The 25,151-nt window shown below is 36.5% G+C and overlaps 2 protein-coding genes and 1 long non-coding RNA gene across 4 annotated transcripts in view; 2 read left to right on the top strand and 1 right to left on the bottom strand.

The window, feature by feature from the left end:
- The first annotated feature begins 702 nt into the window (after nt 1-702).
- Nucleotides 703-1,493, top strand: LOC106086568 (ER membrane protein complex subunit 5). Its single transcript, XM_013251298.2, has 3 exons — nt 703-883; nt 967-1,019; nt 1,085-1,493. The coding sequence occupies exons 1-3, from the start codon at nt 802-804 to the stop codon at nt 1,319-1,321; spliced, it is 372 nt and encodes a 123-aa protein (XP_013106752.1). The 5' UTR covers nt 703-801; the 3' UTR covers nt 1,322-1,493.
- Nucleotides 1,494-4,843: 3,350 nt separating this feature from the next.
- On the bottom strand, nt 4,844-10,856 carry LOC106086574 (uncharacterized). Its single transcript, XR_001221148.2, has 4 exons — nt 10,801-10,856; nt 9,595-9,750; nt 9,321-9,532; nt 4,844-4,926 (listed from the first exon to the last, which is right to left on the bottom strand). It is a non-coding gene; the product is annotated as an uncharacterized LOC106086574 (long non-coding RNA).
- LOC106086573 (EF-hand domain-containing protein D2 homolog) overlaps nt 4,852-25,151 on the top strand; it is a 108,580-nt gene continuing 88,280 nt past the window's right edge. The window contains exons 1-2 of one of the 2 annotated variants that reach the window (XM_013251303.2): nt 4,852-4,942; nt 5,074-5,518. In XM_013251303.2, the coding sequence (XP_013106757.1) occupies nt 5,250-5,518 (269 nt within the window). In that variant the 5' untranslated portion in view covers nt 4,852-4,942; nt 5,074-5,249. Of the gene's footprint in view, nt 4,965-5,073; nt 5,519-25,151 lie in introns of both variants that reach the window. The other variant, XM_013251302.2, reaches the window with a different exon arrangement.

A 25,151-nucleotide genomic window follows, 5' to 3' on the forward strand; every position in this document is an offset into this window, starting at 1 on the left:
GATAAAAGTGGAAGATGCTGACAAAGACTTTTGGAAAGTTGTGCTTTTTTTACTTATAACAGTGAAAATTATACAAAATCTAATTATTTTTACAAATAAATGCAGCATTTGTCTCTTTTTAAATTGTTTTGTGTTTCATTATTTATTAATTACGAAGGGTGGGTTTTGGTGGATATTGCAACACATTCATGAATTTCAGTACGACCCACACACTCACATTTGCCATATTATTTTTCATATTTAATGGCAACATTTTGTCAAACCACCGAAAAACGATTTCCGGAAATTTTTCCACAAAAAAGAACGTAGTACCAGCCTTTATGTGGTGATTGGCTGTTGAAATATGTTGAATAATGTACGTTTAAAGATATTTTCGCGATATTTTTCGCCGGTTAGTTTTTTGAGATAATAGATTTTAAAGCAAAAAAACTAGCGGATTTCAGTTTAGTAGGACAATCCGTCATACTTATCGTGAAATTTTAATATGATTGTTATTTTATCGTTGTTATTTTAGTAATATTTTAAAAAAGTAATAGCGAAAAAATGGTTTCCAACGGTGAAAAACGAAGATAGTACCAGCCTTAATAGGTTAATGTAAACATACCATTAGAGAAAGTAGATTTGATAATCGATACGTTGAATTATCGATAAGTTGAATAATCGATAAGTCGACAATCGATTCAGTTACACCACCGATGAACTGTCAAATTAATTAATTGGGTATCGAGTATCAAGATTTCCTATTTAACCATTTAATTAATATTAAATTAAAACCAGCATAGATTTAATAACATATTGGGCATGGCTAATACAATTGTGAACAAATTACTTCTAGTGGCCGGTTTTACCAGTTTGTTGCATGCCGCATACTCAGCAACTCACTGTAAGTACTTCGTCATTCTCACGCTGACGAGAAGAAAAGTACTTGTTCACTACTCCATAAATATCCATTGGTTTACTTTTCAGATCGGACATATTTACGATTGATTGAACAAGAATTCACCAAATTACCACTGGATGTAAGTTTGTGGTGTAACCTGGCATGAGTGCCCACTCTCTTATATTTTCCGTAATTTCTTTACAGATTGTGGTACAAACGGTCGTCAGCTTGATAATAGTTATTTATAATGTAATACAAATTGTAGGCAACTTCAAGGAAATTCGTGCCACAGTTGACATGCAAGCCAAATCTTGGGACACACTGGGCAATTTTCCCTCTTTCTATTCATTCAATCACCGTGGCAGAGCCTTATCACCCACTTATGTACCTGAAGAGGAATCATCTGAAGGAGGCAAATCTAAATTGGATTTGAATTCATAAGAACGTGAGAGGAAAGTTTACATATCTGAGGCACATACGCAACACAAAGAGTTATTTAAACAAGGGGTTTTAGTTTAATTGAGATAATGTTTGTCATAAGGCATTTCTATTCACTATGTTCTTTCTTACATTCTTTATTTAGCCATTAAATACAAGATTGTCATACATTTTACGTGCGTTGTTGTAGCCACATTTGCATGTGGAGGTAGCGATCCTCGTCAAGCTCGTATTGGTGAACAAGTTCATTCCGGTCCATAGGACCTATCGCAGCGGGAACTTTATGGCCGTTCGTTATTTAAAGACGCCAATAACTCGCCTTGTCACATTGGTGCCATGCGTTCTCTTACTGGAACTCTCCACCCGATACCGCTGATTGTGCGACTGCAGTTGTAGCTAATCCGTATAAAGCATTCCACTATCTACCGCATCTGCTACCGTGTCTGCATTAATGTTTTCTAGACCTGCTTGATATGCCGCTTAATCCAGAGGTTCTCTCTTGTAGCGCTAAACCTCGCGCTCTACATCATGTAGATCTACCTTAAGGTTTCTGGGCGGTGAATATCTCTCCACAAGATGATGATTTGGATGGTCTCTGCGATAACAGCCCAAAAGGTATTGCTTAGACAGCATGTAGGATCACACTGCTAGGATTTTTGTCTCCTGATAGAGGTGGTCTACATGGGAACTGAGGAGACAGTTCGGAGTGCGGCATTCTGACAGATCTGAATATTAGTCCACTGCGTGTCACAAAGCTGATAAGATCACACTGGCCCTGCATAACTTACCAAAAGGTATTGCTTAGACAGCATGTAGTTATGTCTTCGTACTAGTAGGATCCTGGTGGAGTTGGTCAACATGAAAGCTAAGGAGACAGCCCGTCGCAGTTGGAAGGGCGGCATTCTGACAGATCTGAATATTATTCCACTGCGTGTGACATATCGAATATCATAGGCACTCTGTATTGCAACAAGAGTTGGTGCCGTTCGACCTCTCTAAGACTCTCCACTGGATACTGCTGATTGTCCACAACCTGTGGACGAAATTTTCATGATTACGATGAACACCACACAAATCAGAACACAAAGTTCCGATAAGAACTGCATTCTTAAATTGGGTGGTCGGTTCATATGGGAGCTATATCAGTTTATGAACCGATGTCAATCATGCTAAGCACAATTGTTGGAGGTGATACCACAACACCATGTTCAATTTCAGCCAAATCGGATAAAAGCTTAAGAAGTCCTGTAGAAGTCAAGATCCACGATCGATTTATATGACAGCTATAACAAAACATGGACCGATTTGAATCGACACGCCGCGAGAACATGATGGCAATTGCCATATCGAATATCATAGGCACTCTGTTTCATCAATCCTTACATACATACATTGCAGAATGCCATCTGCTTGTATTTTAAATATACACAACCGAACGTAATATTAAATGTAAGCGCCATCTTGTCCCGATTCCATACTGATATTTAGTACTTCTTAGAGAAGTGCGAGTTATCGATAACTGCTGCTTTGTCCACTTAGTAGCTTCTACATGTGACTTGCATATAACAAAATTAATTAGGTCTATATCTTCCAGCCCCAGCTGTATCAGTTGTGGGGTCTGGAAATTGTTTGCTTATTAAAATATTTTCGTATGGAAACTTAAAGTGTTCCCTTAAGCGAAAAATATTAAAGTTTGAAAACACCACTATAAACTATAGATTGGTGCCATCTATAAAATTTTAAAATGGCATTCGACATTCTTATTAGATTTAAGTTATAAGAGTGAACAATAGATGTCAGGAAGAACAGCACAGTGTTGATTTCCTTTCAACATCAAAGTTGAACGAAGTAGGCTTCGTTGTTTGATGTACGACCGCCTCCTCGTGCGCGCAGTTAACGACGTCGCTAACTTTCGATAGCATACAATTCTCCAAATTCATAGGGTGACACAAAGAGGAAAAAAAAATAAAAAGTACGGAAGTTATCAACCATTTCCTATCGCTAGCAACGACTGAAAATTATGAGCCCGTTCACACTGATCTTTAAGTCCGGATTTAATGGCTCGATCATCTGTTTTCCCTTTATAAAATCAGCTGACGAGAGCCTTAAATCCGGATTTAATTAGCAGTGTAAACGGGGTTTGAGTGACAACCTATGAGAAAAAATGGTAGTCATTCACTCTGCGAGCGAGTATAGTTTTCACTAGCGAGTATATAATTATTCGTATGGCCTTGAGTTTTGCGAATTTTCTCTCATTCGCTGCGGCCAGATCCACAGTTTTGAAAAAACCTACATTTGGCAAAGAAAAACCCTGTTCCTTAATGGAATGTTCATGGGAAATAGTGTTTAGTAATTTTTAAGGCCGTAAGTTTTGTAAGTGAGGGAAAATGAAACCAAATCTAGAGTTTAGAAAAAAACGTAAAAAGTATTCTGTACTAATCTAAACAGTTGTAAAAAATAAAAACAAATAAAAGTGAAGTTCAAAAACTGCGCGCTGTTGTACAAAACAAAAATAATGTTTATTTCAGTGGCGATATAATTTTTAAAGAAAAAAGAAGTAATATTTTTCATGTTGCCACATAACAAATGGGCACCGATAGTTCGCAACACATATATCCACCCAGGTATAAAACTGGTTACTTTTTGAGATTTGCAGCTACGAGGAGCCATTATGAGTATTTTGAATCTCCAAATACAGGAGTGTCCATAGCCAAATACCAAGGTGGATTTAAAAGGGTAGTCTCGCGCAAACTTCCGAAAACAGCCGTCCAGTTTGACAGTATTAAGACAGTGCGTGTGTTTCTTAATATGAAAATAAATCCGCAAAAGTTAATAAATTAATAATCAAATTAATAAAAGAAGAATTTCAGGCTATGAGAACTATTATTTATTATTTTTGTCGATCCCTCTTTGTGTTTTTCGTTTTTTTTGGATAGAGTTGCCAGATGGAAAAATAGGTAGCGATTTCTGTTAACGAGGTATTATCTAAATCCTAATCGTAATCGTTAGTGCAAACGATTTTATGGTCGACAAAATTAACTAAACGATTTTCGTTATATGTTCCAGAATTGCTGTACAGGAAGGATTTCGTACAAAAAATTGCGTTTGCTAAATGAAAGTGCAGGTCAGAACAAAACTCTTACCGTTAACATAATGCTTTTACTAAAATTGTATCATGGTTTATAAGGGAAATCCGTAATGAATAAAACCAGCTTGAAAGAATTTTGCTTGAAAATTTTTTATCAAAAAAATAATTGTGAAAAATATAAATTTTCATTGCGAAACACGAAATTAATACCCACATTTAGCGTGAAAGTCATTCGCTAAAATCTTTGTACAATTATTATAAACCATAATATTTTGCCGTCGTTACACAAAAATAGTTTGATAATTTCATATTTTATTTTTTTTTGACTTTGTGTCACCCTATGAATTTTAGAAAATTTTGTGTTATCGAAAGTTAGCAACGTCGTTAACTTTACGCAGGTCCGCCTCCTCAGCGACTGAACTTAATCAAAAAAACTTCAACAGTCGGGCTGAACGGTTGTAGAACGGTGTAACGGTGTGTTTGGTTTTCGAAATAACGGTAACGAACGATTTACAAAGAGCTGAAAAGAAAAACAAGTAAAAGTTTAAAAAATAAAAAGTAATTCCATTTAGAAAAACAAAGTTTATGTTCATTCAACAATCTTCGTTTGGAACTACTCTCTGTACATTGTGGTCCTTTACGTTAAGGGTGTGTTTTTGTGTTTCAGTTACCCCATTATCTTTTCGCTTGTACAAAGCAACAACCAACAGCCCAACCCACGAAAGAATTTCAACCAACACAGGATACTGCAGTACTTTGGGCGTAGAAAACAAAAAAAAAATTTTTTATTCTTAAAAGGAGTTTGTCCTAGTAGAAATAACAAATCATAAGAGCAACCTAAAAATGTCTGTGTCTTCAAATGCTTCTTCTGCGTCGTCCGTTTCGGGCGTCACCAGCTCCAATGACCGTCGTTCATCCTTGGGCCGCACCAATAGTGAATCTGGCACAGACTCATCCGAACTATCGCACATTTTGAATCGACGCCAAAACATCATCGATTCGCAGGAGGCAGGCATTGAGGTGCCACACAATTTCAAGGTGGTCAATGTGTACACGGAATTTCATGAGTTTTCGCGTAAACAAATAAAGGAATACCAGAAAACATTTAACACGTAAGTACCCCCTAACCCCGAACCTCACTTCACTTACTTCAATTGGATGTGGTGAAACTACTATCATCCTTTTAATAAAGTCAAAATCTTAGTTGTCAAGGTCATTTTTCGACTACTCTGACATTTTTGTTTGTGTACATACAACCTAAAAGTTCTATCTTAAATACCACCACCCGCCATAAACTGTATGGGAATGCAGGCAGAAGCAGCAGCCAACAGCAGGAATTAAAGCAAACAAAAGACAAGAAAAACGCCCACATACCAAGAAGGAGATTTTGTGTGATGGGATATTTTTTTCTCAGTTCATCTTTGGATGCTGGGGCTGTGTGCACTTCTTATAGACACCTTAACTTTGTATGCCGGTTGTGTGCCTAAATAAACGTCCGTCTGTCTGTTGCCATTTGTGTGTGTTTGTTTGCACATTTTTTTTTGCCCATAAATAAAAGACTACATTCACGTGACTGAGCTGTTGTCACAGCAGGTTTTTCTCTACTGGCTTGAGTTTTTGACGTAGTTTATTCAGCCAACCTTTGATGATTGCTGCTGCTTGCTTCCGAGTCTTTTACTTTGCCTTTTCGTCATCATGCGTGTACGGGTAAAGTTGCCACAATTGTGAATAGCTTCTATACCATTCCTTGATTAATAATTTATAGGCTTACATACTTTAAATACTTTAAAGAAGAGTTAAAGGTTAGTGCAAAGGTGCCTGTTACCAAGCAGCGGCTCGTTAAAAAAAGTCCTTGTGGTGACAACTCCAACTAAAGGCTGGTACTATATTCGATTTTCGCCGGTTACTTTTTTTAGATAATAGATTTTAAAGCAAAACAACTTGCTGATTTCATTCTCTCATTATTTACTGTAAAATTTTAACAAAATTAAAATCGCGGAAAACATGGTGAAAAATGAACATATTGCCAGCCATAAGGCAATTTTAAACACAATCTTTTATCCGGGTTTCTACTGCGCACGCTAAACTTTTTTTTGTTCGTCTGTATGCATTTGCAAGACAGTGGCGGCTAGCCATCCCAGCATTTTGCCGAAAAAGTTAAGTTAGAACTTTGGAACTTTCAATCCGTTTGAAATTTCGTACATGTTTTTTTATTGATGTAGGCCATTTCATACCAAAAAGACCGCATTTATCAACTATTTCTTTTTTTTGAAAGATTTGAGGGTCTAAATAATTTAATTTTGAAATTGAGGTTTTGGAAATTAATTTTTGGTGGAGCATATTTTGGGCGATTTTGAAATGCCGATTTGAAAATTTTTGAAAAAAATTGGGAAAAGTTAAAATTTTAAAGTAAACACATTCTACGGCGCAAGACCTTAACATTGGAGACGAATACATTAGAGTAGGTCAAAATATCGTGAATGATTAGACTTTGAGAAAAGGTTAAAATTGTACCTTATACTAAGGTCCTTAGTTAAAGATAAAAAAGCCTCACAAATATGAGCAAATTTACTTGATATTAAAGAATTTTTTGTCCTGAATGGTAGTTTCATATGTCTTTGACTTTGAGTCCTAAATTATTAAAATCCTGATATCCAATTGTCGGACCAAGTGCTAGGGGGACCACCACAAGCCCCAATACACCCCTAAATCGGACATATTTACCGATCATGGCAATATGGGACTCAAATGAAAGGTATTTGTGAGTAAAATACGAATCTGATATCCAAATGTGGGACCACGTTTCTGGGGGTCCACCCCTTTCCCAAAACACCCCCCAAACAGGACTTATTAACTGACCATGGGAATATGGGGCTTAAATAAAAGGTATTTGAATGCAGAATACGAATCTAATATCCAAATATGGGACCAAATGTTTGGGGGCCTCCTCTCACCAAAAACATCCCCAAAGGCGACAAATTTACGACCATAGCAATATGGGGCTCAAATGAAAGGTCTTTGGGAGTAAAGCACGAATTTGATATCAATATTCGGGAAAAGCGTCTATGGGGCCACCCCACCCCCACAACACCACCCAAATAGTAAGTATTGGGTTGCCCAAAAGTAATTGCGGATTTTTCAAAATAAAGTAAATGCATTTTTAATAAAACTTAGAATGAACTTTAATCAAATATACTTTTTTTACACTTTTTTTCTAAAGCAAGCTAAAAGCAACAGCTGATAACTTACAGAAGAAAGAATGCAATTACAGAGTCGCAAGCTGTGAAAAAATTTGTCAACGCCGACTATATGGAAAATCCGCAATTACTTTTTGGGCAACCCAATATATTCTGACTATTGCAATATGAGGCTCAAATAAGTGGGGTTTTAAAGTGGAACACGAATCCGATATATATTTTCAAAGCCAACTCACCGAGTGGCCGCCCATCCCTCAAAACACCCCCCAAGCCGGTCATGTTTGCCGACTTTGGAAGTATGGGGCTCAAATTAAAGGTATGTGTGAGTAGACCACGTATCTGATATCAATATTAGGGGCCAACTGTCTAGCGGACGTTCCACCACCATAACAACCCCCAAATAGGACGTATTTGCTCACCAAGGCAATTTGGGTCTTAAAGAGAGTGGAACTAAATATTCATAGTTTTTATGACCAATACCCCAAACTGGACATATTTACTGACTTTTGCAATAAGGAGTTTAAATGAGATTAGAAAACGAATTTGATATCCAATTTTGAGGGCAAAGGCAATATGGGGTTCAAATAAATGATATATAGATATATGAGAATAGAGCACGTTGCTGATAAATTTTCAGGGCTTAGAATTAGGGGGACCACCCCACTCCCCAAAACACCCCTAAATCGGGCATATTTACCGACCATGACAATGTGGGGCTTAAATGAAAGGTATTGGGGAGTAGAGCAAGAATTGTTACCCATTTTCGGGACCAATTTTCTGAGGGGTCTACCCCTTTCCCAAAATACCCCACAAACAGCAATTTTTTACATAGGGCTCAAATGAAGGTATTTGGGATTAGAATACGAATTGTATATCCAAATGTAGGACCATGTATTTAGGGCCAATTTTATCGACCATGCCAATATGTGGCTCAAATGAAGGGTATTTGAGATTAGAAAACGAATTTGATAACCTATTTTGGGGTCATGTGTTTGGGGGGACGCCTCATCCTGTAAACTCCTCTTCAGCCAATGGCAATATGGGGTTTAAATAAATGGTATTTGAGACAAGAGCACGATGCTGATATTTTTTCAGGGCCAAGTATCTGGGGGACCACCTCTCCCCCGAAAACCACTAAATCAGATATCATGACAATATCGGGCTGATATGAAGTATTTTAAGTATGGAGTACACCTTACATCCAAACTTAAATTCGTAGACCAATAAAGTTCATATGGGATTCACATAAAGGCACTTATATTGTTAAACTGTTAGTCATGGTCGAAAATAAATATTCCAAGGAAACTTTTGTTCCATATAAAGTAAAAGAAGGCGCAGCGGAGCGGGCCCGGGTCAGTTAGTTGTGTATATAAAAAACAATAATGTGTAGACTGAACGAAGACACACGAGTTCCTACACTTTTCGTATGCTGCTGTTCGTTTTTATATCCGGTTGTGTGTTGTTGCCCATTTATGGTATAGAGCGACTTAAATTTCATGGTAGTATCGTTATTTAAAAGTTTTGCTTCTTTAGCTTAAAACCATTACCAACGACGTTCGATTCTGGAAATTTTTTCTTATTTTGTTCTGATACTTGGGTCTTATTTACGATATGACCCCTATATGAATTGATTTCTCCAACCAACTTCTCAAGGAAACAGAAGGTGTATAATTACTGCAATTTTGATCAAATGAAATGTAACCGAGAAGTTCGTTACCTGTAATCCGTTAAGCGATTCGATCATATTTCTTCGCATGTGCTCATTTTGGCGTTTTATTGACATTCGCTCATTAATATTATTTCGAAATGTTTTGATTCAACAATCTCCTTCTTTTTTGTTGAATTGTTCAGTTTTATCCGGTCACACAGGGCTAGGTTATATGAATAATTCATTCCAATTTAGAGTAGCCAGACTTTTCAACCGCCTACCTGGTACATTAAAACAATTTTCTCTTAGCAATTATTCGTATCGTGGTAAACTTTGCGAGTACCTTAGAAGTTAAGAAGAGTAGTTGTAAACGCGTATAGTGTCACCAGCAGGCTATCATTGTTTGTATATTGCATAGTCAAAAAATGATTTAAGCTTCTTTAATTCCAATTGCATTGAATTTTTGGGAACTTCGATTGTCATGGTTTTACTTATTTGTCTTTGGGAAAATAGTGAATAAAATTAAATTTTTTTTTATGAATTATATCACGTCGTGACGATTAAAGTCGGTGTAGCCCTGTCCGACCGTTTGTCGAGAGCACGTTAACTTTCGAAGGTGTAGCTAGGGTAAATATAGCTCCCATCTCCCGATTATACTTCTTGAGCCTCTAGATAGCTCAATTCTTATCCGAGTTGGCTGAAATTTTGCACGATGACTTCTTTTTGTATAATTTCCAACAGATATGCCCTGAATCAGTTCATAACCTGATGTAAGTCCTATATATACCGATCTCTCTATAAGACATCTGGAGCACCTACAGAAAGCAATTATTATCCAAGCATATAAAGAACCCATGGAGATTTCATGTTATGACCTCTCATTATCCTATCTTATTCTCTGCGTGCAAAAAAGGAAAACGTGCAAAGAACTTGACAAATGCAATCCATGGTGTAGGGTATTAAAATTCGGTCTAGCCGAACTTAACACGCTTTTACTGGTTTTTTTAGAACAAAAAAATATAATTTTCTTAACACTTTATAACCATTTAACGCAGAAAAGGGGATTTGAATGACTTTTACATTAAATCGCACCTGATGTGGAAAGTGATAGGCTAACTAATCGCCATAAATTTAAAATTATGTTTAATATAGAAACCATCAAATGCAACAATACTCCAGAAATCTCACTCCCTATGTTCAATTTTCAGAAAAATTGCCGACTTTCGACAAGCCAATTTTTTCCCAAAACAACCATATATAATAGGAATTTTTTTAAACTAGTTTCATTGGTCCACCTTACGCCAATTTAAATTGCATTAGGATACTCCTTTCGCAACTCGAGTTAGAATTTATCAAAGATAGCTCTATTGTTCGGTATTTTTCTACCCATTCAGCGTTAATGGTTTAATATAAGGCCTTGTTTTGATTGTATAAATTTCGTGCTATTTAACAACACAACAAAAATTTCAAAATTGACACACTACAAACCATCACTTGATTATGATTAGACGAGAGCGAAAGCCACTTGTTGATTGTCGGAGGCAGTTACCTTGAAACGTGCAAATATTCCAGATCATAAAGAAAAGAATTTTTGTTTTATTAATAATTATGTGAATATTCATATGGAATGGAAGCATTGAAGTTTATAATAGTATGACATAGGAATGTACAAAACGATGATTGGTGTTTAGGGGCAAATGTGAATGTGATGTTTAATGTTTGGAGTTTTATTATTGATAGTAAAGTAAAATAAATTCTAGGAATTACATGAAGACTTGAACTTACAAGTTACATATTTTATTATGATAATCTTCTTGCCAGCCAGCTTATAGCTGCTATTTCATTTGTATGATTATATAAATTTATTTAAACATGATGAATGTTCTGTTGACAAATTTGTTATTAAGTTTTCGTATACCGTAAGGTCAACAAACTGATGTACTCTGCCCCAATTCATTTTGTTGATTCGCTTTTCGTCTTCAAAAAATTGAGTGTCATTGACTTTCAGCTTAACATTTTATGATGGCTTATCAATACTTGCCCACTTATACTTATAATACAATGTGTTGCACATACTTTTCCATGAGTAGAATTTGGATACCTTTTTAAAAACTTTATTCACATAAGCTGATCTTCATCCTAACAGGCAAAAAAAAAGACTTGAAATCAAAATTTAGCTGAGCCCGGCCGGACAAACTTAGACACTTGGAGCAACAGCGAGAGCTTTTGCCGATGTCTATCGTTCGAAGCCACAATACAACTTCCAAAAATGCACACATGATATGTGTATACCATGGAAGGAATTGTAGTCGTGTGGACAGCAAATCTGTCACACACCGAAAAGCAAATGCAGTGGAAAAGAACAGCTAGTGTAAAAGGTGTCAAACTTGGTTAGAGTCGTAGTTACATACATAGTAAACACGTTTTCGAGGTATATTCCATGTAATCATGGCCTATCAATGTATGAAATTTGAAGCCTCCACACCTAATGTGGTCGAATCAGTCCCCTAGCCATAGACAAAACGCCTCCCACAGTAGTTGGTGTGTTATATACTATATATTGCGCCAAAATGCCTAGGGAAAGATTTACAAAAGATGCAAGATTTTAAAAAATATTTCCAGCCAAATATAATGCAATCACACTATTACGCTTGAACACGAATAACTTTCTAATTATACGCGGAAGCAAATGCTTTTGGTAGCTTGTAAATAATTTAATGAGCTGTCAATAAAACACATATGACATAGCTGTCATTTCTAGTTTCACAAATATGCTAGTGAGAATTTTGTGTCAGCTAGCCTGTAAGTAATCAAAAAATTTTTTTGAGTTACTTAGATGTATTACCTCAATACAACACGGATTTTTGTACTCTGCACCACAGGGTACTGAAGAGAGATAGACCCATTGATAAGTAAAGGATCGACTCAGAATGGCTTTCTGATTCGATTTAGCTATGTCCGTCTGTCTGCCTGCCCATACCGTGAGATGATATCCCATTTTTTTGTGCTCAAAATGGAAGAACTTGATTTGTAGGACATGCGGTTTCAACAAAACGGTGCCACATGCCACACAGCACGCGTAACAATGGACTTAATGAGAGGCGAGTTCGGTCAACATTTTACTTCACGTTCGGGACCGGTCAATTGGCTGCCTAGATCGTGCGATTTAACGCCTTTAGACTATTTTTTGTGGGGCTATGTTAAAGCTCATGTCTATATAGACAAGCTCGCTTCAATTGACGCATTGAAGCATTTATTCGTGAGATACTGGCCGAAATGTTGGAAAGAGTATTTATACTCGCATATATATGTATATTGCAAGATTATCACATGTGCATTTATCAACCGATCTTCTCAAAATTTTGAACAACGTATTTTTCTCCAACTGCCTTAATAACTTTCTATTTTGATCAAAGTCGTTTCAGATTTGAATATATATGGAAGCTATATTCAAGTCTGAAATACGTTCATCCGATTTGGACTAATATTTCAATAATGTAGTCATTGGTTAACCAATTCGCACGAATGGATTCCCTAATGATTTCCGGTATTGCTGTTGAGTTTCATAGAAATCGGTTTCAAATCAAATATATTGGGTTGCCCAAAAAGTAATTGCGGATTTTTCATCCGCAATTAATTTTCGGAGCTATATATATCTATATAGCTCCGATATATAGATATACTATGCATTACCTGATTTTCACTTTCGGAGACTTTGTCATCGTATTTCTCAACAGGTTTTCACAACATTTTGCACAAAGTCTTCTTTTGTGGCAATTTTGGTTGAAATCTGTTCAGATTTAGATATAGCTCTCATATATATTTTAGTCCGGTTTTGACTAATGCTGCAATAATTTGGACATTTGTTAACCGATCCCCAAAAAATTTGGCATGAAAGCTCTCTTGTGAATGATTTTCAAAGAAATCGGTTCAGATTTAGATATAGCTCTCATATATGTGTATCGCCCGATTTTTGCTTCTAGAGCCCTAGCAAGCACAATAATCAACCGATCATCCCAAAAATTTGCACAACGCTATCTTCAACGACCACATTATGTACGAATTTTCATCGGAATCGGTTCAGAATTAGATGTAGCTCCCATTCGTCTAATTTTAACACACTGCTACAAACCGATCCGCACGAAATTTACCACAAATGTTTCTCATATGACTCTTCTGATTACTGGTGAACTTCGGATCACTTGTAAATTTCGGTTTAGATATAGGTCTTACGAGGTCTGACCAAGAAATAACGTTATTTTTAAATTTCGTGAGTAACGTTTGTTCGATTTTCGCTTTTTTTTCTATTATTTTGGTCTGTTCTATGTGTTGGGCATATCAGCTATTTTGGATTGTCAGTTTGTTTTTGACAGATAAAAAAGTTAGTGGTGTTTTGGTGTTCGTCGATTTTTTATTATTCAAAAAAATGGATCAAAGAAACTGCATTAAGTTTTGTGTAACCAAAAAGCGCATTTTAGAAGAGTTTCGAGGGTGGGAAAAAACGAAAAAAAAATATCTGAGGGGGATTACTTTGAAGGAGACAAGATAGTTATTAATGAATAAATAAATACTTTTTGAAAAAATTAAGGTTTTGGTGTTTTGATCTGACCTTGTATATATGTAACCCGATTCTTTTATTTTGGCGCTTTTGCAAGAGGATTAATCAACCGATCTTCTTACTTATCCTGCATACGTAATGTCAAGGGTATCCAAAGATCGGCCTTTCTCAGCTTTAGTCCATCCTTACTTGTTAACCATACATCTTTTATTGTTTGTATAAGTTCTTCCTTTTCTTTTTTGACAGAAGATTAGACAATTTACCAATGTTGTTGCGAAAATTCTATGGGGGGATCCACATTGTGAGAAGACGAGGGTATTATTGAAAGAAATCAAGAAGGAGGTCAGTATAGCTATTGGTATCAGCTCACTTATGTAAAATCGGTGCGGCAAGTGATAGCATGTGTAGGGCATGTGAGGAAGATGATGAGACGTTGGAGCATTTCCTTTGTCATTGCCCGCCTTTCGCGTCTAACAGATACCGGCACTTAGGTGGAGACACAATACCAGACATGATCCAACTTAGGGGAGTGGTATTGAAAACAATTAAGGATTTTGTAAGTAGCACGGAATTCCTGACTTAAAGTTTTCTTTTTAGAGGTTACTTTATAGTTTTTAGAGCGCACAACAAGCCGATTACTGGCTTAGGTGTATGCCTATAGTAGCATGGGACGGATTAATATCTGCACCTTCTTTTCAACCTAACCTAACCTAATGTTGTTGTTTTAGCCAAACATTTGCATGTGGTCGAGGTAGTGATCATAGTCAAGCTTTATAGGTGACCAATGGCCCATGGACCAATCACCTCGGGAACGTTATGGCCATTTGTTATTTAAAGGCGTCGATAACGCGCCTTATTACATCGAGTATGACAGACCCTCTGCTTTTAAGGCGTTGATTGTCTGTGACTGCAATAGCAGTTAGCCCATAGAACATTCCACTATCCGCAATCAGTGAACACGTCCGGTAGCTCTCAGCTGAGCTTCTCGCAATAACGATGAACACCTATCAAATCGGAGCTCAGAGTTCCAGCCCGTGCTCATATCTATCCCGTACCAGGCCACTACCAATGTTAGTGATATTTATTGGCACTTCATTCCGAAAATCTTCTCCGTACAAAGGCATTGGTGTTTACAAGTCGATTTGAGAATGAGATCCCATATAATCGTGCTAAAATTTTAATCGGACATAATGGGATGTAAGGCAGATGTAGTATTCGGCATTTTTTTACCATCAGGAAGTCCATTAGAGATATTTACATATTATTACATATATTGGATTTATTGAATTTATTCGAATGAAATAAAAGTCTTCTTGTGTAATCAACAAGTCATATTGGCTTAGGGACTATATAAATGAGTCGATTGTGAATAATTTTTTAAAACACTGATATTAAATGAATGACACTTTTTTATTTTATGGTTTTATTTCCTGAGAACGAAACAATAGTTGAGTTGTAATTCACAATCGACCCGCAAGATTAAATCCGATTTAGCCCAACTACGCTGTTGAAATTTCTTTGGAAATATTATGAAGAACCTTGGTGTTCGAAATTGAAGAAGGGGTGCTCAAGATCGTAACGCTCATTTTGTTCCGTTCCGTACCATAAGTATTTTGCCTAATTACCTATTCACAGCAGGCATTTCAGACGATTATGGAATACTTTGTTCCGATATAACGAGAAAATCGAATTGCCATTATGGGCGTAATGGTTTGTATTAATTCATAGCCACCATTTTATGAATTATACAATAATAACCTTTCACATTTTAATCTCTTGATTTTTCTGATGTTCTGGGGTTTTGTGTGCGCTAATTATCATCATCACACCTGAAAACTCAATGCCTTCTCGCACTTGACACTTGTGCTCTGTCTCGATTTTCTTAAGTTAAATTTGATTACATCGGCTGTCTTTAAAATGTGTTTGGGTTGAAGGGAACAAAAGTTCCTTCCTTTCGATTCATTTCTATACACGATAGTAAAACATAGCCGTGGGGACAAAAGACTTGACGAGTAGGTGTTTCGTTTAAAAAGAATATGTCTGAACTGGCGACGGTTTTTAAGGTAAAGCCATGAAAAGGCAACAGAAAAGTATATTAGCTCATAAAAGAGATTTCTGTCCTCTGACTTAAAAAATTCCTATTTTTGCGAATTTACATTTTATTTTTTAATCTCAAAAAGGGCAGCACTCTGATATGAGAGAAGTTCCCTTTGTGCTCGTGGCTAAACATACGTAATAAGTTACACTCAACTAAATGTCTCACCACACTTTTAGCAACTCAACAAGCAGAGATAAAATTTAAACGCACGCTTTGCTGAAGAAAGAGGTGAATTGTAAACACTCGCTTTACTGAAGAGTCTGGGGAGTCACACAAGAGCTCTTATCACATTTGCACTTTTAACAAAATTATACTAAACCTTAAACAAACACTCAGTGTAACAAATTCAATTAGAATATCAGGAACAAAAAACACACAATCCAGTGTCTAGGCGAAGTAATAACATTGGAGCAGACAGAGGGAATTAAGTCTATTCAGCTTGAAAGAGGTTTTATTCAATTGTTGGGAGAATAAGGAACCGAGCTAATTGTGTGTGTAAGCAACAAATGAAAACAACATTTGTTGCATTTGCACCATACTAAGACTAACGTTGAGGCAACAATGAATATAAAAAAAGCAGGAAAGACACGAACAAAATCTCTTGTCGCAAGCGGGAGTTTCTCCAGTGCCTAATCTTGCATTTCAAATCGCGATGCAATTTCAAGTGATATGAGGAATTAAACGCTACATTACATGTTGACGATGATGGCGTCTGCCTGATGATGTCTGTGTGGGCCGTGAGTCATTGTTTGTTTCCTTTTTTATGCAACGGATAATTGTTCCATGACAAATTATCACATTTATGGTTGTAGTGCCATATTGTATCGTTACATCAGAAGAACAGTGGGCCATGTAATGATTCATTACACCAAAAACAAGTAGAAAAGTCAGCCACAGCCTTTCTGTATTATGCCTTAATTGTTTTTGTAATGTATGTTCTTGTGTACAAACTGTATGGTGTGGACCTACACGATTTTTTATTTTTTGGAAAATAATGATGTGAATGACTGAATTGCCTACGGTTTCGAAAACTTGCGTCAGACCCCGAAAATTACGAGGCGAAGCATAGAACGATCAGGACATAATCTGCGTATCGTCCAAATAAAAAGAAAATATTTGAGTTGTTAGTTCTATTCTTCGAACAACTTTATTTCTTGAAAGTTTATGAATGAAAAGGATGCATAGTTTGATATGTGCGAAATATTCAAACATAATATGTACAGCTGGTCAAGAAAAAAAATGAAAAAAAGGGGATGTTGTTGTAACCACATTTTCATGTGGAGGTGGCTTCCCCGTCAAGCTCCTGTAGGTGAGCAAGCTCGTTCCGATCCAAAGGACCGATCGCCGCGGGAACATGGTGGCCATTGGTTATTTAAAGGCGCCAATAACTCGCCTTGTCGTATCGAGCATCGTAGGCGCTCAGTATTTGTGCAAGAGCCGTTGCCATCCGACCGCTCTCTGAGACTCTCCGCTCGATACCGCTGATTGACCGCGACTGCAGTTACAGCTACTTCGGATGGAGCAACCGCAACCTGTGGACGCACCCGGTATCTCGCAGCTAAGCTTCTCGAGCAATGAACATCACACAGACAGTAATGTGACTAGCTAAAGCCACAGCAAACTACAAGTACACCATATTAACCGTCAAACATGTTGGTGGAAATTTCATGGTTTGTGGAATGTCACTTACAATGGAGTGGGCCTTTCGTATCGTATGCAGGACATCTTAATATATACAAATTGCGTTGAAAATTACAGAATAAGAGCCTTAAACACTCTTCTTAATACAGACAACCTTGGTATAGAAGCAATAAAATGTCAGTCTTGGAGTAACCTCCAAAGTCTCCGACTCTAAATTTGATTAAAAATCTGAGGTTATATCGATAACACTCAAACTTGATAAGTTTTGGTTATTCATATAAGCTTCGTAGGTAGTTATGCCAAATTTGGTTCGCCAGAACTGAACCAAATCTATGTCTAGGGTGATCCAAGCCCTTTTTAACCACAAGGGATCGCTGAGTAACTAATAACCTGTTAGAACACAATTTGGCTATATTCGTAACCCAAAACTTGCCTTCCATTTTCTTATTTTGCGGTTTTTCGTTTAAAACCCAGAAGAGTCTCTATTATTTTTCACACGCTAAATTTTGATATTTTATTTTAAATTGCAAAAAATTAAAAGAACAAGACATGTGTGACATTTTCGCATGGGTGCACAAAATTAAATATTAAAAATTAAATAAACGCTAGTGCTAATGCTCAATTCACAAATAGGGTCTGTCTGCGTATTTTTCCAGTAAAAAATTACCAGTAAAAATTTCCCAGTAGAGTAAGAGCTAGTCTCTTTAAAAAATTTGCAAGCTAAAGTACGCCAAAGACTTCCAGTGAAAATTTGCAGAGCAACAGCTGATTTTTGTTTTGATTGTTTTTGATTTACTTACTTAGGGAAACAATTGCTTTTTTTTTAAAACCCAGAAGAGTCTCTATTATTTTTCACACGCTAAATTTTGATATTTTATTTTAAATGGCAAAAAATTAAAAGAACAAGACATGTGTGACATTTTCGCATGGGTGCACAAAATTAAATAAACACTAGTGCTGATGCTCAATTCACAAATAGGGTCTGTCTGCGTATTTTTCCAGTAAAAAATTGCCAGTAAAAATTTCTCAGTAGAGTAAGAGCTAGTGTCTTTAAAAAATTTGCAAGCTAAAGTACGCCAAAGACTTCCAGTGAAAATTTGCAGAGCAACAGCTGATTTTTGTTTTGATTGTTTTTAATTTACTTGCTTAGGGAAACAATTGCTTTTAAATAATAAATAAACGTCAATTTATTGACCCGAGAGTGGCAAGGCTAGAAGGGGAGCCATTCGTTGTATACGTGATCTCCATGCCGCTGGACAGCCATCACAATTTACCGTGCACGAAGTTACAAATGTCATCCGTGGCATCAAATTGCGCAAGGCGCTGGTCCCAAACGGAATCTCTACACTGATGCTGAAGAATCTGGATCTGCCTAAGGTCGAGTACCTTACAAAAGTCGCAACAGAGTACCCAATGTTTGGAAGATGACCAGTGTGATCCCGCTACTGAAACTTGGAAAGGAAACGTGCAAGAGCGAGTTGTACAGCCTGACCTCCCTTCTCTCATCAGTAGCCAAGACGCATGAGAGGCTACTCCTCCCTATCCTCCTGTTGGTCAATTTCCATTTGCCGAGCATCAGCATGCATTTCGTAGGCTGCCTAGGACTAAAACTGCTTTACATGCCATAACCATACACAAAAGTACAAAAGAAACAACGTTCTCAAGTTCCGCGTCAGCAGCACTTGGTGTGCGTACAAAGAAACCTTGGACCTAATGCTTCTGGATATTGTGGCTAGACAAATTGCTGTGACCACTTATGTGAGGCTAAGGGAGCTTGCTATTTGGTTATTGTTGAAGATATCTGTATCCGTTCACGATTGTCAGATTATTTTGCACAAATTTTTTCATCACTTTTAACTGCCCAGCAAGACCCGCTCAATCCCATGGCAGCATCTCCCCTCCTTAACAAATTCACAGGGATGGCGTTGGTTTCATCGTAGCTCGTAGGGTGATTCCAACAAAACACTTAAGAACTCGATAATTGCTCTTTTCTTGGCGTCTAAGGGATACAATGTTTTAATTTTTGAAGATTTTGCAAATAATTCCGCAAATTTTGCACTTATCTGCTAATGTAGAACAACCGAGTTAGGTTAAATTAAAACTTCATCTGGCGGGTTTTCTGTACCTAAACTCTAGCTGCTGCCTTGAATCTTCATTAAAAGTAAATAAAATTGAAACAAACTTAATAATTACCAATAAACAATATTATTTTGATTCATTTTGGTGTTAGCTTTTGCATTTTCATGTAACAGCTGCTTTTCATAAAACAGCTGACCTTTACAAAACAACTGTTTAAAGTGGCAAATTTCTGCTGGCAAAAAAGTCCCAGTAGAAATTTGCAGGGTCTCTATTTTCGAACTGTCAAACTTTTGCTCTCTCTCGCGCTCTCTTCTGCTGGCAAATAAAGTACACGAACGACTTCCAGTAAAAATTTGTGCATATTGTCACAAATTTTTGAGTTCCCGAACACAGCTATAATATTCGTATTCTCTTGGCTTTAGTCGTTGTTCATTCAAAAAATAATGTTTTTCTCTGATTTAACGCTAGACCAAAAAGAAAAGTGCTTAAATTGTCCTTATACTATGTTTACTTTTAAAAAACTTCTTTGGTGCTGTCAAATTATATAATTTTCAATCATGGAGTAAAAATAAAAAAAAAATGTAGAGAGTAACACACGCATAAAATCGAATTTTCATTTTGTGCACTTCTGCATTTTCGTAACGTACGCGCTTTAGAATCCCTTTTTTCCGTCTTAACGTTCAATAAAGCAACTGATTACAACGTCCAATATCTTATGAGTTGCAGCCCTAAAATGACATTGTACATATTTTTTGGGCATCCTACATTTTTTGGCTTTATGGAACTTGTTGTTTTGCCGCTTGCTACAATAGTCAAAAAATCAACAGAGATGATTCTTCTTAGGCAACAATGATTCCAATTATCTAATTTCAGGTATTACTTCTAAAATAGGACATTGCAAAAGTATCTCTACGTATCTAACTCATGAAGACGGTTCAACCACTCTTCTTTTTTAAATCAGATAAAAATTAAAAATATATATTTTATCACATTTCTTGTAAGTGGTTGAAGAGTAGATTATCTATAATTTCTTAATTGTAAACAAGTTATTCACCGCAAATAACTCCAAACAGAATATAATATTAACTTTGCAGAATAGAACGTTTTGTGTAATATTAATCATCAAAATGAGTAATTTGTCGATGAAAAATTTGTACGTATAATACTAACCCTGAAGTAGTTATTGTTAAGGCGTTTTATTTGGCTTCATTAATTTTTTACATAAAACACAATTTAAAACGAGAAATATAAAAAATAGATATTTGTGATTTAGTAGTGTAGTTGTAATAAATTTATAGAAATATGATTCACCATTACTTCCATTGTGTGTATAATTTGTTTTTCTTCGTACAAAATTGTTTGTGTAAACTATTGTTTAGAAAATCATTTTTTTCCACATATATAGTACATGCATAATTGTTATAAATGAACAAAGGAAAATCTCTTATTGAGATTTAAGGTATCTCATGCTTATTGACTACTACCGGGCCCACTCCACTGTGCCTATTGGAACACACTATTTGGAACAAAATTTTTTTCCTTTGAATATTTATATATGGGAATTAAAAAGCTTTTAGCTTGGCTAACATTATGTTATTTCAAAATGCGTTGTTTTGAACTCCATATGATCTTTATTGATCAATGAGATCTCTCGGATGGTTTTCAGTCAAATTGCAAATTTGCCCATTAAGGAACAGGAGCAAACTTCTTACATGTCAATGAGTGCAGTCCGATTCAAGTTTAAGCTCAATGATATGGGACCTCCGTTTTATATACGAGTCCCAACGGCGTGCCGCATTGCGACACCTTTTTGGGAAGAAATTTTTACATGGCTTCTAAGCATGGCAAAGTACCTCACAAATGTCGTCAGTTTTAGGAAAATGTTTTCTGATGTTCTCGCCAGGATTCGAATCCAGACGTATATCGTCGGAGGCGGTGTATAACCTCTGCGAATGTGAAAAAAATCATGTCCAGTTTGTGGGGTGGGGCGGACACCCAGACTCCCTGAAAAAATATCAGCATCGTTATCTACTCTTATATACCTTTTACTTGAGTCTTATATTGCCATTGGTTTAGGGGGTGTTTATGTGATGAGTCGTCCCCACCTGAAGTTGAGTACCTTACCACTGTCCTCAACCTGTCATTGAACACTCTTATAGTTCCCGATTTCTGGAAAATAGGCAGAGTGATCCCGCTACTAAAGCCTGGAAAAGACCCGAGTTTGGGGGAGTCGTACAGACCGATCTCCCTTCTCTCACCAGTGGCAAAGACGCTTGAGGCATTACTCCTCATGAGCCTCGTAGGAGAATTTCCATTCGCCGAGCATCAACATGGATTTCGGAGACTGCACAGCACAACAGCAGCTTTGCATGCCATCACCGCACACATTTGCCGTGGCTTCAATCAGCCCAGGCCATGTGATAGGACGGTCCTCGTGGCACTGGACCTATTGAAGGCGTTCGATATGGTCAGCCATGCCAAATTATTTGAGGACATCGCCAACACGTCCCTCCAGCCAGGCCTGAAACGATGGGTCGCGAATTATCTGTGTCACCAGCCCAAAAAACTTGGACTCAAAATTGGATATCAAATTTGTTTTCTACTCTCATGCCTTTCATTTGAGCCTCTTATTGCCTTAGTCGGTAAAAATGTGTTGCATCGTGCTCTACTCCCAAATTTTGATATTATTATTGTTTTAGGTTGCTGTATGAGAGCAAAAAAAAAAAAAATTCGCTAAAATCGCTTCTACGATCTCCGAGATCTGGCTGTTTTGAATATTAGGGTAAAGAGGAGTGTCTGTCCCCATTAAGATATCATAAAATGAATTACTCTATTTTTACCACATGCTCTTATTGCACCATCTGTTAAAAATTTAAGAAAATCGGTTCAGCTATTTTTGACTCTATACGGAACATATAATCAAACAAATCAACACAAATTGATTTTTATGCATATATATAGGATGATTTTTTACGAGCTATAGGAAAATTTATCATAAAAGCACATAAAATTGAGAAAAATGCATGAAATCTGATTTTGAATCGATAGTACGTTCCATATAATTTAATGTTTGATGATTATTTCACGCAAATGTTGACCGCGACTGCGCCTCAAATGGTCCATCCGCTTAGTCCAATTTTGGCATACTCTTTCCAACATTTTGGCCGGTATCTCATGAATAAATGCTTCAATGTTGTCTTCCAATGCGCCATTTAAAGCGGGCTGTATAGACATGAGCTTTAACATAGCCCCACAAAAAATAGTCTATAGGCGTTAAATCACACGATCTAGTCGGCCGAACGTGAAATAAAATGTTCACCGAACTCTTCTCTCAATAAAGCCCATTGTAACGCGTGCTGTGTGACATGTGGTACCGTCTTGTTCAAACCACATGTCATGCAAGTCAAGCTTTTGCATTTTGAGCAAAATAAAGTTGGATATCATCTCACGGTTACGTGAATCGTAACGTAACCGTGAGATGAGCATCATCTTTGAAGAAGTACTGTCCAATGATGTCACCAGCCCCTAAATCGGACCAAACTGTGACTTTTTCTGGATGCATTGGTAACTCCTGCAATGCTTCTGGCTGATCTTCACTCCAAAATCGACAATTCTGCTTATTTACGTACCCATTTTGCCAAAAATGAGAACTTTCTTAACAGAGCACGCATTTTGATAATAAAATTCAATAATTTAAAAGAGTTGTTCGTTTGTAAGACGATTCATGGTTAAATTGTAGACCAAACTGAAGATGTTTACCAGTGCAACAAAACATGAAACGTGTGTGAGCTGTTGTATATAAGAAAAGATTCTGAATGGCGCAACGTAATTTTGGATCAAAATCCATCGTCTAAAAATACATAATATGGATTAAACAGGAAAATTTGGTTATGTAAAACTCCGGTTTGAAAAAAGTTCAATTTACTTTCTTTAAAGAAAAAATTTTAAATTTATGGAATACATAGATTGGCTGGTTATTAATTCCTTTAAAAAATCATTCAATGAAATGAAAATTTTTTCACATTTTTCGAAAGTAAGGTTTTTTATGACTTTTATGATAAATGCGATATGATCGCCTGGATTTGAAACCAAACCAAAGTTTTGAAACCAAGTTTTACTTTGTTTTAAATCACAAAACAAACAAAATCTTAATCGGTGATTTATAGTCTGGACCATTGTGCGGGGCTTCGCACAATTAAAAAGCTTTAGGCATTGTATAATGTTTCTAAAGAAATCTCCCAAAAGTCCAAATTATTCCACTTTTGAATTGAAATTTAGCAAAAAAATATGAGACATTTACTACATCTCAAATCACATTAACAGTTAAAAAAGTAACTTATACATTCTAAACTTAGGCCGGGTTTCTCATTCTCCGGTTACAATTTATCGTATCGATATTCTTCTTCGTTTGGGGGACTTTTTCTGTATCTGGTCGGTATCTCATTTTCTTGATTAGAGACAAAATGTGTGTGGTGGATTTTAAGAATACTTAAGGGAATAAAATGCTTCCATTGGCGAGGAAAAATGGCCTAAAGTGACAGTTAATGTCAGTTAACGACTCAAAGCACTCTTCCTAACCAGCGGAATTCTAGTTCCAAGAGCTTTCTGTACCGAGTTTGGAACGCTTATCGCAATCATGGGATCTAGACCTTATTGAAAACCTCTGGGCCACAAAAAACAAAGATTTGAAACTTTTATGGTTTGAATATGTTTTCTTTTAATTTTTTGGTCACTTTTTTCTCTTCTTCAGTTGTTTGAACTACGCAAACCGTTTTGAGCAGCTAAACCTTAAATTTTTTCTCGTTTTAAAATTTAAGTTACAAAAGTAGGATAATTCATTAAAAAATATTTCCTTAAAATTATCCGAGCAATCCGTAACGTACATCCAATACATACATGTAAATATTTAATACGTCACTGATGCGAACACGCAACACATGTCTAAAGTGGGTAAAGTAGGGCGTGAGAGTGAAAAACAGTTTTGAGAGTTTTGCAAATTTCTGCTGGAAGATTTTTCCCCAGCAGAAATTTCTAACTCTCCTGAATATTTTTACTCGCAAATTGTAACGGGATAAATACGGGAACGCGCCTTATATTACACAGCTATCGGTAAGCCAAAAACATCTGATTCTATATTACCATCTGTTGTTATTTATCTGGTCGATAAATTACTTACCGACACCCATTTGCCGGGTAAGGTTTATCGACAGGATAAGCAATAACCATTTATTTAGAAAAACATTCTGTTAAAAAGAATAATACTGATACAATAGATTGTAATCTATGTATCCAGTCGTTTTTATTTGTATGTTGTTCAATTTTCTGATATTTTGTCCCTGTAAATCGGGCGCCTATTAGAGACAACAAGATGTTATTTCTATTTATGAAATTGACACCGTTCATAAGCAACAACGCCTGCTTATTATATTGACAACATTCCGCTTTGGGCGATTAATTAATGAGAAACATTTTTACTCATTTGTGAGGCGTTTACTAATCTAGTCAATTTGTTTGTAACCCCTTG

This window comes from Stomoxys calcitrans, chromosome 3, assembly GCF_963082655.1.
Source record: "Stomoxys calcitrans chromosome 3, idStoCalc2.1, whole genome shotgun sequence".
NCBI classification, from domain to species: Eukaryota; Metazoa; Arthropoda; class Insecta; order Diptera; family Muscidae; genus Stomoxys; species Stomoxys calcitrans.